Source organism: Penicillium verhagenii, assembly GCF_028828195.1.
Source record: "Penicillium verhagenii strain IBT 33310 chromosome Unknown utg000009l_segment0_segment0, whole genome shotgun sequence".
NCBI lineage: Eukaryota > Fungi > Ascomycota > Eurotiomycetes > Eurotiales > Aspergillaceae > Penicillium > Penicillium verhagenii.
In genome coordinates, this window is record NW_026643173.1 from 1,741,455 (window position 1) to 1,756,296 (window position 14,842).

A 14,842-nucleotide genomic window follows, 5' to 3' on the forward strand; every position below is an offset into this window, starting at 1 on the left:
TGAGTCTAAGAATCTGAAGGAATCTGAGAATTCGAGAATTCGAGAATTGGAGAATCCGCGGTATTATGTGGAATGGCAATATTTGAAGGTCCACACAACCGAGCTTGACCCACTAGGAGATTAGAGCGAAATGGACCAGTTCGAGTTCATTTAAAAAAAAGAGAGAGAAGTAAAAAAAAAAAAAAAAAGAGCCAAACAAGGCGAGGGAAAAATGGGGTCTTAATTGAAATGTGAGGCCAAGAGTGACGTGGTTTGGCCGTCAAGTTCTGGGTCCACGAGAACTTTTCTTTTGGGTAGTTCGGAGCTGATGCTGGACAAGAGTAAGAGAGAGGGAGAGAGAGAAAGAGAGGAAATGAATTATAAGATGAATCTAAAATAAAAATAATATTCCAAATAATTGCAATTTATTTATGTTTATATTCCATTGAAAACAGATGAATTCGTCAAGATGAATGCGGCCATTCCCCATACTTGACACACCAGTTGACTTGAAATTGTGTTAGGAGTGGTCAACATGACGGCAGACATGACTTGGTATATATACTAGTACTAGTATTAGTACCTGGTAGATAAAAAATAAATTAGCTCTACTAATATTTAGTATATAAAAAGTGGTTAACAGCCTTGACAATTTTTGTAAGACTTTTATTTAGGGATAATCAATGGTACTTAAACATTACTTCAATGTGACCCATCACTTATGCAGCCTGAAGTACCCTATACGCGCGCGCCATCCGGTGAGGGGATAGTAGAGTAGGCTAGTAGGAATGGGTTAAAAAGAAGAGAAAAAAGAGGAAAATCTATACTCCCCGGGTTAGACTGCTTCTTATACCTTATATCTGTATTGATTTTTTTAATTTATTTTTGTTTGATTTTTCTTCTTGCTTCTCTCATCGTCTTTCTAAATAAAGAGAAACAAAGAAGAAAAAAGCTCTTGAAACAAAGAAGAGAAGAGAATCTTCAAAAGCAAAAAAGCAAACATCTTCCCCCTCTTCTATCCTTTAAAAATCCCAATTTTCCTTTTTTTTTTTTTTTTTTTTTTCTATGATTCATTGTTTTTCACAGAAACATGGGAATGCCCATAATGAACGGAATCCATTAAGTTCTCTCGGGAAAAGACATGTCACCTGCTATCTGACTTTCCCACGTTGATCGCGTACTCAATATGAAGTCGCCCGACACTCAAAGATCGCGTCCCACAGATATTGAACAAACTGAAAAGTCCAACTCCACCGCTAGTCTCTTTCTAGGTCGCATCCAGAAAAACTGGATGTCCAGTTCCCAATCAACTCCTGCAGCCACTTCTCACCGTCATGTATCTTCCATCGTGCCTGCCACGAATTCCACCACGGTCCGTTCGGACCCCAAACGTCCGGAGCTTGCGCTCATGTCCCCCGCTACACCGGGGGGAATGCCATCATCAGCTCTGCCAACCCCGTTAGCAACTGCAGTGACTACTACAGTGGCTGCCACGACTGCAACACCTGCAACACCTGCAACACCTGCCGTCACGGTAGAGACTACCGCTCCCAATAAACCCAACCTTGACCCAAACACAGCCGCGTTTCCATCTCCAGTGTCAAATGCCGACTCTCACCCGAGCCCCGTTATCAGTGTTCCGGATCCCTCGACAACGGCTAGTCCCGCGATTTCAAAGGCTCCACCCGTCGTAAATTCTCAAACCCACCCACGCGTCGTGACCCCAACATCCGTCACAGAGAAGACTGTCCCTCCATTGCCACACCAATCCGGGATGCGTCGAGTCTCACAAGACACCTCACGGACCACATCTCTGGGCTCAAACCCCTCTGGAAGGACAATAGCGCGGCCCCCTTCCGTGCCAACTGCTAATGGGACGCGCTCGCCCATTTCCAGGGATCACCCCGTGGAGTGCATCCCCGACAAGTCCACCTGGGAACAATGGCGACATGCCACTGAACAAATGAGAAAAGTCTCGGCAAAATCAGCCTGTCTAATTGCCGAACCTCGTGTAGTACTTTTGCAACAGGCTTGCAGGCACGAAGACCTATTTTATTTGGTATTGCACCAAATCTTCTGCCGGATCTCCCTAGATGATAATGTGTTTGCCGACCTACCAAGCCTCCATAAGGACGCTTGCATCCGTGGCTTCCAACGCGTCTCTGATTTACTCGAGAGTAATAAGCTTCTCTCTAGGGAAATGATCATCATGTTTGCGAGACTCCCCGTCCCGCCAAAGCAAGGAATGCAATTTGGTTGGTATAAAGACATGGTCCAAGAGATTGCTGCTTTCCTTCCGCTGCTGGCCTCCCACTTTAATGATCAAAAGTTTGAAATGTGCGCTCAAACGGCCAATCGACATTTCCCACCCCTGCTGCATGAGCTGCGGCAACTATTCAGGATCAAATCGCCGGTGTTCCTGGGTGTGATGTTCTCTTCCATGTGTCGCCAAGTATACGATGAGATTCACTATAACTTGTTGACCCACCTGTATCAAAAGAACGTCACGTTGGATCAGGAAGGCATGACAGACGATGCCCATTATAAGTTAATCGACGAATACCGTGCCATTCCATTGAAAGGGGAATCACCAAACCAGATGGCCCGTGCCCGGGTTCTAGCCGACGCTCAGGTTGCTCAGGTTTCCCAACCAGCCGTTGCTCAATCCATTTCCTCCAGTCAGGCTTCATCCGCGAGCCCAAGGATCCACCCCAGTCAGCGACCTGTTTCGAGATCATCCAATGGATTACAAGTTTCAGCGAATGTACCCATCAGTCAACCTCCCGCCAGCACTCAACTCACAACCCACCAACCTCCTCCGGCTAGTCAACAACCTCCAACTCGTCAGCTTTCTTCAACCAGCCAGCAGCCCCCAATCAATCAACAACCTAGAGTCAATCACCAAACTCCAGCCAGCCAACGCCCTCCAGCAGCCGCTCAACATCCTGCCAGGCGGCCTCCCCCAATAGTAACGGTCCCACATGGTCAATCTCCATATCAGTATCCTTCAGAGCATGTGCCACAGACCCCGCAGACCCAGCAAATGCAGCAAATACAGCAAATGCAGCAGGCATATCAGTTACAGCGACTGCAGCAAGTGCAGCAAGCGCAGCTGATGAATAGACATGTGATGACAGTTCCATCACAGCAAACCCAGCATTGGCCAGTGAACCCTTGGGTGACGCCTCAGATGCAAGTATCACCAGGACAGCAAAGCCCATTTCCCCAAAGAGCCCCTCCATCTGGCCAAGTACCTGGGCCGTCCTGGGCATACATACCTTCACCTGCATTGACTACTCCCACCCTTCTCAACTCCGCTCAGCCCAATGGCCCTCAATATACTGTTTCGTCTCCAGGGGTCGCCCCCGGTGGTCAGCACCGAGAGAGTCAGGTGTCATTGCAAAATAACCAGGCACATTTAAGGAATTTTGTACACGGTTCCAATGCACCAAGTTCACGATCTCCTCAGATCGCCAATGGTTCTCCTCATTCATCGCCCGCCATGACGCCCTTATTGCCACCTCATGGCCATCGCATCCCACAAATTGTTCAGGTGAATCCCATGCGTTTCGGGCTACACCAAGCCGATCTTCGTGACCCGATGAAGAAATGTGTCATGAAAGGGCCAGGGGGTGAATTGTACGACACCGAGCTGTACCACTATGTCAATGATTTTGCCTTGATCCCTACCATCGTAGACCCCGAGGCTTACAATTATGTCTGGAAATTCTCATTGTCTGCCGAGGATATGACGAGGCATCCTCGCCCAGTAGAAACACCTTCGGAGGAGGGCCATCGGCGCATTCTCACTTATCAATCTGGTTGTCAGACTTTCCGTCTGCGGTGTATCGCACTCCCAGCTTTGGAAACAGCAAATTCAGAGAGCCTGTGGCACACTGCACCGACCACCTGGCCCAGCGTTTTCTATATCCATCTGAACGGAAAGGAATTCACTCCGCGCCGAAAGACCCATAACGGAAAGGACTTGCCTATTGACATAACGCTGGACCTGATAGAAGGCGAGAACAAGCTGCGGGTTGACCTTCTTCTTGGACCAGATGAATGCAAGGACATCCGATATTACTTCGGCGTCGAAATCTTGAACGTCAATCGGTTTGAAATGGTTCGTAGCCTCGTACGGGCAATCCCAGCGGAGGTTGTGCGTCAAAGAATCCAAAGGCGTCTCAACAAGACCGTCGAAGATGACGACTTGGCCGTCGTGAGCAGTAATCTGACGATCAGTCTGATCGATCCCTTTACTGCCCAAATCTTCACCACGCCCGCTCGCTCGACTCTCTGTGGACACCAGGAATGTTTCGATCTTGAGACATTCATCACAACTCGAAAGTCAACCAGCGGTCCAACCCCGCTGAATGATAACTGGCGATGTCCCATTTGTAATGCCGACGCTCGGCCCCAGCTCCTGGTCCTGGATCGATTCCTGGAGCAAGTCCGTGCCCAACTTATCGCGACTAACCAGTTGGAAGGTGCCCAGTCCATTCAAATCAAACCCGACGGCACATGGGCCGTGAGCTCCACCCGAGACGACGCTGCATCTTCTTCTGATAAACCCCAACCACCGTTAGGAAACAAGCGCAAAGCACATGGAGACATGACGACACCGCTAGAGAGTCTCGCTGCGCGTCGCCTCAAAGTGGAAAAGTCCGCCTCCCCTAGTGCTGCTGTCCGAAGTTCATCAGAACGTATAGTCATCGAACTAGACGACTAGCGGTCCCCACGTTATCCGCTTATCTTTATATGCTGGCAATGCCCGACTTTTGGACGTGACCCGCCACCATTTTTTTGTTTTCCTCTATTTTTCTTTCATTTCTTTGCTGCGCTTTGCGCTTTACGTTTGATGTTTTTTGGCCCACTGTTTAAGAAAAAGATACCCCCCAATTCTTTGTATTAGTTAAAAGAGCGCGCTTGGATCTGCAAAGCATTTAGTCGGTGTTTGGTTTTTGCCTTCATATTATTTCTTCTTTATCCTTCTCATATTTATACCTACATAGGCAGCTCTCAATCCAAGCCGGAAAGGCAGTAGTAGGTGGTAGAGTCAGTGCACACCCGTGGACGTTCTCGACGCAAGCGATCTTGCTCATGGACGATTATTTATTACCACTCTTCGTATTCCCAGGATTCGAGATTACACTTCTATTGAAGGCCGTCGAGGAGAGTTCTAGGATTTTTGGCGATGGTTCGGGCGAGCAGTGGAAGCATTTGATTCGTCTGCTGCTGGAGCGCTTGGACAAAGCTGCGCCTGGGGGCGATGCTGGTACCTCAAATCAATCAAATTGGATCGTTGTCATTGATGCCCTTGACGAGTGTGGAGGAGGCGGTGGTGCTAACGTTATCTTGAAACTTCTTCACCGGGCTTCAATGCTATAAAGGATGCAGTTGCGGTTTTTTGTGGCCAGCAGACCGGCAGGTTCGGTTCCATGACCTTCTCTCCTGATGGCTTGAAAGTGGTGTCGGGGTTCTCTAACTATTATGGCCTCATACTGACCTGGAATACGGCGTCAGGCAACACCGAGCAAGGGCCCGTCAACCTGACATTGTTTTGAATTCAATGGATAGTTCAGGTCAATGGGTGACTCGCAATAGCTCTAAAGTCTTCCTGTGGATGTCCAACTTGGTCAGTTCTCTGCTATTTGAAAGCGAACAATCTCTTCATTTTCACACCGAGCGGCCATGTTACTGTCCTGAAATTCAAGAAACCCATATTCTCGTTAGAATTTATGTCAAAATTTCGAGACAAGCTTTTCTGCTCCAATGACAAGATAAAGTGCCTTAATTTCGAGGTCGCCATCTCATAGGTCTTAGTTAACTCTCTTGACCTAGAATTTAAAGCTTCACTTCGAACAAAAGGAAATCATGTGTGCTCATTCAGTGGAGATCTCTCCACGTCGACATTAAATTATACAAGGGGTTGATATAGTAGATGGTATATGATGGCCTGCCCGGATGATAAGAAGCACACTATTTCCTCACTCTCCGAACATGACTAACGAGGTTCTCAATGACGCCCTCAAAGGCTTCCTTCTCACCAACAAGACCATCACGTCTCTTGAGCCAATACTCCAAGACCTCACTAGCCCGCAAAGCATTAGTCTCCAACTCTTGAGCATGATCCTTGAGCTCGGTATCCGTTAATCCATCCAAAGCGGCATCAGTAGTAGCACACAAGCGCCGCACAGCCGAGAGATCCAACTGGGGCGGCGGCGCCGCGCCACGCCGGGCATTTTTGACACGAGAAGAAGGGGCCTGCCCCTCGGAGCCAGGCTGGGTATCATTTGGGGAACCATCGCCCTCGCCCTCTTTGCGGGCTTGACTGCGTGAGCGTGCGGCGGGGGTATTTGCGCCGGACTCAAAATCAATGGAGGGAAGGATGAGCTTTTTCTGTTTTGAGGCGGGGAGAATCTCGTCTAGGTCGACGGGGACACCGAGGGAGACGAGGAAGAGTCTGCGGATGCGGGATTTCACCCAGTTTTGCGGTTGGAGTGGGGGCGGGGCTACGAGCTGGGACCAGAGGGAGAGGGAGCGCTCTGTGCTGAAGATGGCGGTGGGGTCGGGGATGGGTTCAACTGGGGGGAGGGAGCTGAGGTCTTGAGATGCGGGGAGGAGGTTGTCGAGGGTTCCTTGGAGGGATGAGAGTAGTTCGGATGTGGATTTGAAAACGCTAAAGTCTGTGAGAGGAGGCTAGAGGAAGATAAGTGTCAGTGTTTTGTTGTGTTGGGTGGATTTTTAAGAATTGGATTGTGATGTGGAAACATACAACAGCTGGTGCGGGAGGCTGTGGAGGGGTGGCTGTTCCACCCTCAACAATGTCCGCGCTGGGTTCTTGGAAGCCGTCGTCAAAGTCTCCGAAATCGTCGTCTCCCATGTCTTCTTGCTCGTCGACAAATTCGTCAAAGTCGTCTCCAAAGTCGTCGTCTCCGGCATCGGCTTCAATGACCTCCTCCTCTTCGGCGCCATCCTGTGACGTAGGTTCTGGAGTGTCTGGAATTACTTCCACCATGTCGGGCTCTGCATCACTGATTGATCCTTGATGGGCCTGTGGTCCCGATGGTAATTCATCTTCTAAGGACAATGTGTCCACTTTGGAAACGAGTGTCTCGGGAATTGGTCGAGATGTGGAATCAGTGTCTGAAGCTTCATCATGCGGCGACGGAGAAGCTTCATCCTCAGATTCGGGAGCTTTCTTCACTATATCAGGCACAGCATCAGCCTGGCGCTTTTCATGCGCCTCGGTTCCTGGAATTTCCCCATAGCTTGGCTCGTCAGGGTCTACCTTTTCCACTACTGTGTGTGGAATAGGTGGGCTGTCGGGGGCTATAGGTTGGTCATGCGACCCTGTCGTAGCTTGGTCCTCGCTCTGTATATCTTCTGGAATGACTTCAATCTCGTCGGGAACTGCATCTTGAGTTCGCTTTTCGTACGCTTCGGTGCCAGGTATTTCACCATGCTGGGCACTGCTGTCGACCCGCTCTACTCGTGTGGACGGGACAGGGGAAGTGTTGCCAGATTGTGGGATTGGTTTTGAATGGGCTTGGCCTTCACTGGCATCTGAGAAATGATCCTCGTCACTGCTGGAAGCTGTAAAAGTAACACAAAAAAACGCCCAAGTTAGAATTCGGTCGATTATGACGTCCTAGGAGCGAACTTTACCAATATCCTCAGCTCCTGGGTCCTCCAGCTCGGTGGTCTTGGTAGGAGGTTCTAGGTGCGTGGCTGGATCGGGTGATGCCTCCGACATTATTGTAGGTGAAGTCAGGGCTGTAGCATGGGAATAAGAGGGTAAAAGGAGAAATCCGGGAAATTAAGCATGCAAGTAGAGTTGTGTAGCGTGGAGTGACGGCGTTCCCTGCAATCGATTCGAGTCCAGAACATACGTGCCTGAATGCCTCAGGCATAAAGACCCTGACGCCTAATTTATCAGGCAACACATAGAATCAACTGTTTGGGCATTGTTAAGGCACTAAGGCATCAACGAGCGCGTAACTGAAACTCCTGCGGATTATTCTTTTGAGCTTCAACCTCTCACTTTCGTGCCCTTTCTCCACCTTCTTTCTGAGATCAATTTCTATTGACTCAGTACAATCGCATTACTCTGCTTGGCTCTGTGATCCCTAAAAGCAGGACCCGGCGACCTTTCACTGGTCTTTCCTTTTCTTCTACTTTCTCCAAAGCTTGCCCGACTCCCTCGCCTGCGACAACACATCATCATGTTCGGTAACAACGCTCAAGGCGCCAACAAGCCCATATTTGGGTCAGCTGCTGGCACTGGCAATATCTTCGGCACCAATGCGAATACCTCAAATGCTGGATCCTCTGCGACAGGTGGTATGTTCGGAAATGTAGGAGCTGCACCATCCGGAACACCCTCCGGAACACCCTCCGGAGGCGCATCTGCTTCACCCTTTGGAGCAGCCCAACCCTCTCTTTTCGGCAGTGGTACCACCAACACCACTAGCGGCAATGCCTCATTCGGATCCAACGCCACATCTTCCTCCCAAAAATTCTCATTCGGTGGAGCTCAGCCATCATTTGCTGGAAGCTCAACTCCGGCAAAGACAGAAACAGCTACACCCAACACTACAGCCGGTGCAGGTTTATTTGGTGGAGCAGGTGGTAGTAGCGCATTTGGGAGTTCGAACACGCCCGGTCCCTCTACGGGATCCTTGTTTGGGACCAACTCAACCACTCCCGCCGGACCTCCTCCAGCAGCCAAGGCGCCGCTCTTTGGCGTGAATGCTGGATCTACGAATGCTCCTTCTAACACCACACCAGCTGCTGCCCCGCCGCAGGCAACTGGCGGCCTTTTTGGTCCCGCGCCCACTGCATCGGCCACCTCAAAATTGTCATTCGCATCTACTCCTGCTGCCGGTGGTCTCTTTGCTCCAAAGCCGGCTGAATCCTCGACTCCGGCCACCACCACTGCAGACAGCACCCCCAAGCCCAGCATGTTCGGAACCACCACCCCGGCGACGGGTGCTGCGCCAAATTCGCAAGGTACCCTGTTCAAAATGCCCTCTGCTGGGGGCGACGCGGCTGCAAAGCCCAGTCTATTCGGGGGTGCTCCTGCTACAGCTAACACAGGTGCAACTCTGCCTTCTTTGGGAGCACCCGCAGCTTCTAGCGCTGCGCCCCAAAAGTCTTTGTTCCCTTCCCTTGGTGGTAATACATCCTCTGCTACACCCTCATCCACACCTGCTGCTCCTGCTGCTGCTCCTGCTCCTGCTACTGGGCTGTTTGCCCCCAAGCCAGCTACATCCACCACTCAAGGGGCCACGGCTACCACATCCACACCCGCAGCCACATCTGCCACCCCAGCCCCCCTCGGGGGATTGTTTTCTAAGCCGGCTACTTCCACCCCGTCTACTCAGCCTGTCGCCACCACTACCATAGGTGCTAGTGCTGATAAAACCACTGCCGCGGCAGCAGCTCCGTCCACGACTGCCACTGCTGGTGCGCCAGCTGGTACTGGTGCCGCTGCTCTTGGTCAGTCAACTACAGGACCTGCTCCCCCAGCCCAGTCACGACTCAAGAATAAGACCATGGATGAAATCATTACTCGATGGGCAACAGATTTGACCAAATATCAAAAAGAGTTCCGTGAGCAAGCGGAGAAGGTCGCTGAGTGGGATCGGATGCTGGTAGAAAATGGAACTAAAGTGCAGAAGCTCTATGGCAGCACTGTTGATGCAGAGCGCGCTACCCAGGAAGTTGAACGTCAATTGGCCTCGGTGGAAGGTCAGCAAGACGAGCTGAGCTCGTGGCTGGATCGTTACGAGCGAGAAGTGGATGAGTTGGTTTCTAAGCAGGGATCCCCCAACGAGAACATCTCGGGTCCGGATCAGGAACGGGAGAGAACGTAAGTGATGAAACACATCGGGATGGGCATCTGGCAACGAGTCTAACTTATATTTCTAGATACAAACTGGCCGAGAAGCTCTCCGAGCGTTTGGATGAGATGGGCAAGGATCTGACCAGCATGATCGAGGAGGTGAACGGTGCCTCAGCATCCCTTACCAAGACCAACAGAGCAGACGAACCCGTATGTCAAACGCAACAATCCTCTTCTTTGGTAATTCGATTACTGACCCGACTTTACTATAGATCTCCCAGATTGTGCGCATTCTCAACTCGCACTTGTCTCAATTGCAGGTCATCGACCAAGGTACATCCGAACTGCAGGCCAAGGTTTCTGCCGCTCAAAAGGCTGGCCAGTCGATCTCCTCTCGCCTTGGCTACGGATATGCTAGTCCTGGTATGGGTGGTGGCAGCCATGTTGCGGATGATTTCTATCGCTCGTACATGGGACGGCGCTAAGTGGTGATGGATGGGACGTCTTATGATTTTAATTCAAGTTATGGAAACATACCGTGACTCAATGGGAAAGGTTTTGTTTTTTTTTAGTAGAAATACTTTCTTCGCATGGCTCACACGACATGTACTTGTTTTTATCTTGCGGGGCTTGGCGGATCTTGCAGTATTTGGCGGTATTCTGTAGCTGTATCATACTTTAAACCTAAGCAAGACTTCTTTAACTTTGTTTATGTACCTATCTCGAGGTACATGTATGCTTCGATCTTGATACATGCGTAGTAAACTTCAAGTTGTCTTTGATCGCAAATTGTAGTATTTTCATTTAAAACTACGAGAAGCGGCTGAAAAATATTTCTTAGATATTTAGCGCCGGTGGCTGTTTTAAAGCGGTGCTACGCGGACAACATGCTGGTTCGTTCAAGTTTCAAAAGGAGGAAACTCCTGATATGCTCTCGCGTGTATTCTTGGTCACATGCTAATTGCAAAAGAGCCCCCACTGATCACACCTCATTGGAGCGGAGATTATTATAGTACAATAAGGGTAGGCACTGTAAAAATGTATGGCCGCTTTAGCGCTGCTGCTCCTTGGTAAGGGAATCACTGGAAAGAAGACAAATTAGTATGACACTACAAAAACCAAACAGAAACATTGAACAACGTAATGGTACATACATGTGGCCCTCGAGGTCATCGAGGTGTTTGCGCTGTTCAGAGATCTGCTTCTTCAGCTTTGAGAGCCTGTTCCACCTTGTCAGCAAACCAATTACTGTCACATGAGGGCAAAGAAAACTTACTTCTCAAGCTCCTTCTCGCGGATGTACATGCTCTCCTGGGCAGCCTCACGCTTGGTGAATGCGTCACTGCGAGTACCATGTCAGCAAGGGATGATGTCATATGACAAGGCAGACACTGGACACGCCGTGCCGGCTGCGCCTCGTTTCGTTGCCCACTCTAGTGGCCAAGGCACATTCGGGAACAAGACGTGATCAGATGCTGCAGGGGTAGAGTTAAGTGGAATACGTACCCAGAGCTTGAGCCTCCAGCAGAACGGGGAGCACCGGTATCACCCTCACCCAGTCGGGGAACCGCAACGGAGAAGGAACGGAACTGTAGGGCCCGGCTGGCAGTGGCAGCAGGTCGGATGATGGATTGACGGAGCATGATGGATTGTGATAGGTGTGATGACTTGTGATGATGTTGAGGAGAATAAGATTCAGAGTGACAGGGGAAAAGGTAGAAATAGTCCAGGCAGAATCAACCTTGTAAGCTCCTGTAGTAAGCTTGAAACCTGGGTGGCATGACGACACATCATGTGACTCTGGGGTGCATTAGATAATGGATTATGTCAGCCAGCGGGCGTTCCGGTAAATCTCTGCGATAAGTCAACGTGCTCTTATTCGGCTCTGTGAGAGATCATGAGGGGCATGGAAGATCATTCGTATGGAGTATAGGAGTTTGGTGGAAGTGACTACGTGATGATTCCTCGGCTGATCTAGGATTGTCCTGTATGGATTTCTCTTTTTTTCTGGGTTCTTTTCTATATATGGTGTAACAGTCTAGACCAAGCTGAACCCCGATATAAATCCATGATATTCTGATAAAAGTATATAGGGGTTAGGGCTGCTTCAAAGATGCAAGGCATAGACTTGAATAAATGGGTCTTTTGGCCCAAGGAACAAAGTGTCCCAAAAGTGAGGCGTAAGTAGGGAACCACAAGGGCGATTGGTGGGCGCGGGATGGGGGATGACGCTGAGTGGCCCACCGAACCACACAGAAGATGAGGACGCTTGAGCGTGAACAATTCTGATCAAAGGAGGGGGGGTAAATGAAGAGAGAGAGATATAGGAAACATAAAAGATTAAGCAAGGTCTGATTCAAAGACCATGTGAACTAAATAGAACTTTAAGAAAATACTCGATAGGCTGTTAACTCCCTTCCCTTACGACTTGCTCTGCTTGTAGCGTTAAATCCCAACGACACCGCCCTGTTGATTCCCTCCCCCTCTTCTCTCATTCCCTCCTCTTCCCTTCATCTTGAAACTTCCCCCCTTTCTCTTCTCCTTAATCACCTCCCGTTCTATTTTTTCTCCTCTCAATCCAGGTGAGTGTTATTCTTGTTAGCCAATTTCATCCTTCGTACCCTTCCCTTCCCCCAGTTCCCCCGCCCTGCAGCAAGACCACACAACAATCTCCCCCTCGAACCCACTCCCTTTCCATACCGGGGAACAGGAGGATCATTGAGCCGCCAAGAGGAAGTTTATGGGGGAATTTTCCCACTTGGATCTTTTATGATCCAAAATCGCATACCCTTCTGATGGCCCGAAAGCCATTTATCCTTACCTTGTTTACTTGGTGGGACGGCCGCGACCGCTTCATTGTGATCCCAAACACCGCACATCCCCCGGAAGCCCACATCGGGGGCCCATCAACAGATCCATCGTCATGATATCCGATTTCGGGGGGAATGCAAATGGCAGTTCTTGAATGGCATTATTCTATATGATGTCAAGTTGGGGTTGCTGTTAAACACCCTCCAGATCTAAGGGAGAGAGAGGGTCCTGGCGCTCTAGGCTACCCCTCCCGGTCGGCGATGATGTCGATGGCGTGCTTCCCACTCTCATCTCCAAAAAAAAACAAACGTCATCTATGAAAATTATCAGCGAGATTGTGAAACTAATCAGATTTGATTGATTTAGAACTTTTCACCATGGGTCAAGAAGACGCTGTCTACCTCGCCAAGCTCGCTGAGCAGGCCGAGCGCTATGAAGGTTTGCCTCCCAATATCCAACGTAAACAGAAAACTCGAAATATTGACCAAATCATACAGAGATGGTTGAGAACATGAAGGTCGTTGCCTCGGCCGACGTTGAGCTCACCGTTGAGGAGCGCAACCTCCTGTCTGTCGCCTACAAGAACGTTATCGGTGCCCGCCGTGCCTCTTGGAGAATCGTTACCTCCATTGAGCAGAAGGAGGAGTCCAAGGGCAACGAGTCCCAGGTTACTCTGATCAAGGAGTACCGCCAGAAGATCGAGGCTGAGTTGGCCAAGATCTGTGACGATATCCTTGAGGTTTTGGACGATCACCTCATCAAGTCCGCCCAGAGCGGCGAGTCCAAGGTCTTCTACCACAAGATGAAGGGTGACTACCACCGTTACCTGGCTGAGTTCGCCACTGGCGACCGCCGCAAGGGTGCTGCCGACTTCTCCCTGGAGGCTTACAAGGCCGCCACTGAGATCGCCCAGACTGACCTTGCCCCTACCCACCCCATCCGTCTCGGATTGGCCCTTAACTTCTCTGTCTTCTACTACGAGATCCTGAACTCCCCCGATCAGGCCTGCCACCTCGCCAAGTTGGCCTTTGATGATGCCATTGCTGGTTCGTGCCCACATCCGCTACTTCCATGAGCCTCTCCCCCCAAAGAAAGAATCTTAGTGACTAACAACCACCCACAGAGCTCGACACCCTGAGCGAGGAGAGCTACAAGGACTCCACTCTTATCATGCAGCTCCTCCGTGACAACCTGGTACGTTTTGATTCTGAATATTCTGCTCGAAGCTTCTCATGACTAATCCATTTAATAGACCCTCTGGACCTCGTCCGAGGCTGAGGGTTCCGCTGAGGCCCCCGCCGAGAAGAAGACCGAGGAGGCCCCCGCTGCCGAGGGTGAGAAGCCCGCCGAATAAAGGGTTGAACTTTAAAAAGATATTGATGATGGACTCACGTCCTGGGACGGATGGGACAACTGAGAGAGTTATGTGACAGGTTCTTATCGGAGTAAGAAGACCAAGTGGAACATGCAGAGAGAAACCCGCAAGACGCATTGATAACAATTTTGTATTCCCCTCTGATCTCCGGGCTCTACAGGTCTGGAGATGATGTCGGGGGAAAACAATTGGTTTTGTCCATATGCTATGTCTTGGAGGGGAATATCCCTTCGAGTCTTCCACTTATCTTTGCACTTCCTGTTATTAGCCTGGTGTTGTTCTCTTTTCTGGAACCTTGTCCGAAGTTCTCCTTTTCGTTTTCTTCCTTCTCCTTGTTATTTTGTCTACTTGCCTCTCCTATTTTTACCCCCTCTGAAAGAGTCCCTTTTTTGCGCGCACTCTCCAAACACCCCCTCACACATATACACACGGACAGAGAATTTTTTTTAAATCAGCTCCTTATCAGGACCACAATGAGGGCTTTCGTACTGATTCCCCCGATCTGGCTTTTTTCCTCCTCTTCTTTTCTCCTCTCTTTCCTCTGGAATCCTTCTCGTCTATTTTCGTATTATGTGTGGCGTTTGATTCTCGCTAGATGTGGATGTTAAAGATCAACTGAGGTATATTCGCCTCATATCCCGTACTTTTTTTTCAGATTAGATACCCTGTCGTGTGGGCCATCCTACTTGGACTTGAGTGACAGTAGAACCATCCTGACCCTTGCGTGTCTACCTACCTAGACCTCGACAGGAGGTTGGCTGGGACATCACTGCTGGAGATTCTGATCCATGAGGTCTCAGCCCTGGACGGGTCAAGTGCATGGATCCATG

The 14,842-nt window shown here is 49.9% G+C and overlaps 6 protein-coding genes across 6 annotated transcripts; 4 read left to right on the plus strand and 2 right to left on the minus strand.

Moving 5' to 3' along the window:
- Positions 1–1,165: 1,165 nt before the first annotated feature.
- On the plus strand, positions 1,166–4,708 carry N7466_009707 (MIZ zinc finger domain protein; the record flags this gene model as incomplete). The annotated part of the gene is made up of 1 exon (XM_057169096.1): positions 1,166–4,708. The coding sequence occupies one exon, from the start codon at positions 1,166–1,168 to the stop codon at positions 4,706–4,708; it is 3,543 nt and encodes a 1,180-aa protein (XP_057017802.1).
- A 371-nt stretch (positions 4,709–5,079) lies between these two features.
- N7466_009708 (uncharacterized protein) lies at positions 5,080–5,367 on the plus strand (the record flags this gene model as incomplete). Its single annotated transcript, XM_057169097.1, has 1 exon — positions 5,080–5,367. One exon carries the CDS (start codon positions 5,080–5,082, stop codon positions 5,365–5,367), a length of 288 nt encoding a protein of 95 aa, XP_057017803.1.
- A 591-nt stretch (positions 5,368–5,958) lies between these two features.
- Positions 5,959–7,735, minus strand: N7466_009709 (DUF5102 domain-containing protein; the record flags this gene model as incomplete). Its single annotated transcript, XM_057169098.1, has 3 exons — positions 5,959–6,678; positions 6,755–7,575; positions 7,648–7,735. The coding sequence occupies 3 exons, from the start codon at positions 7,733–7,735 to the stop codon at positions 5,959–5,961; spliced, it is 1,629 nt and encodes a 542-aa protein (XP_057017804.1).
- Positions 7,736–8,204: 469 nt separating this feature from the next.
- N7466_009710 (putative nucleoporin Nsp1) lies at positions 8,205–10,311 on the plus strand (the record flags this gene model as incomplete). Its single annotated transcript, XM_057169099.1, has 3 exons — positions 8,205–9,853; positions 9,913–10,036; positions 10,099–10,311. 3 exons carry the CDS (start codon positions 8,205–8,207, stop codon positions 10,309–10,311), a joined length of 1,986 nt encoding a protein of 661 aa, XP_057017805.1.
- Positions 10,312–10,877: 566 nt separating this feature from the next.
- On the minus strand, positions 10,878–11,469 carry N7466_009711 (uncharacterized protein; the record flags this gene model as incomplete). Its single annotated transcript, XM_057169100.1, has 4 exons — positions 10,878–10,908; positions 10,981–11,046; positions 11,103–11,168; positions 11,333–11,469. 4 exons carry the CDS (start codon positions 11,467–11,469, stop codon positions 10,878–10,880), a joined length of 300 nt encoding a protein of 99 aa, XP_057017806.1.
- A 1,545-nt stretch (positions 11,470–13,014) lies between these two features.
- Positions 13,015–13,991, plus strand: artA (14-3-3 adaptor artA; the record flags this gene model as incomplete). The annotated part of the gene is made up of 4 exons (XM_057169101.1): positions 13,015–13,075; positions 13,135–13,683; positions 13,761–13,831; positions 13,890–13,991. The coding sequence occupies 4 exons, from the start codon at positions 13,015–13,017 to the stop codon at positions 13,989–13,991; spliced, it is 783 nt and encodes a 260-aa protein (XP_057017807.1).
- Between the last annotated feature and the right edge of the window lie 851 nt (positions 13,992–14,842).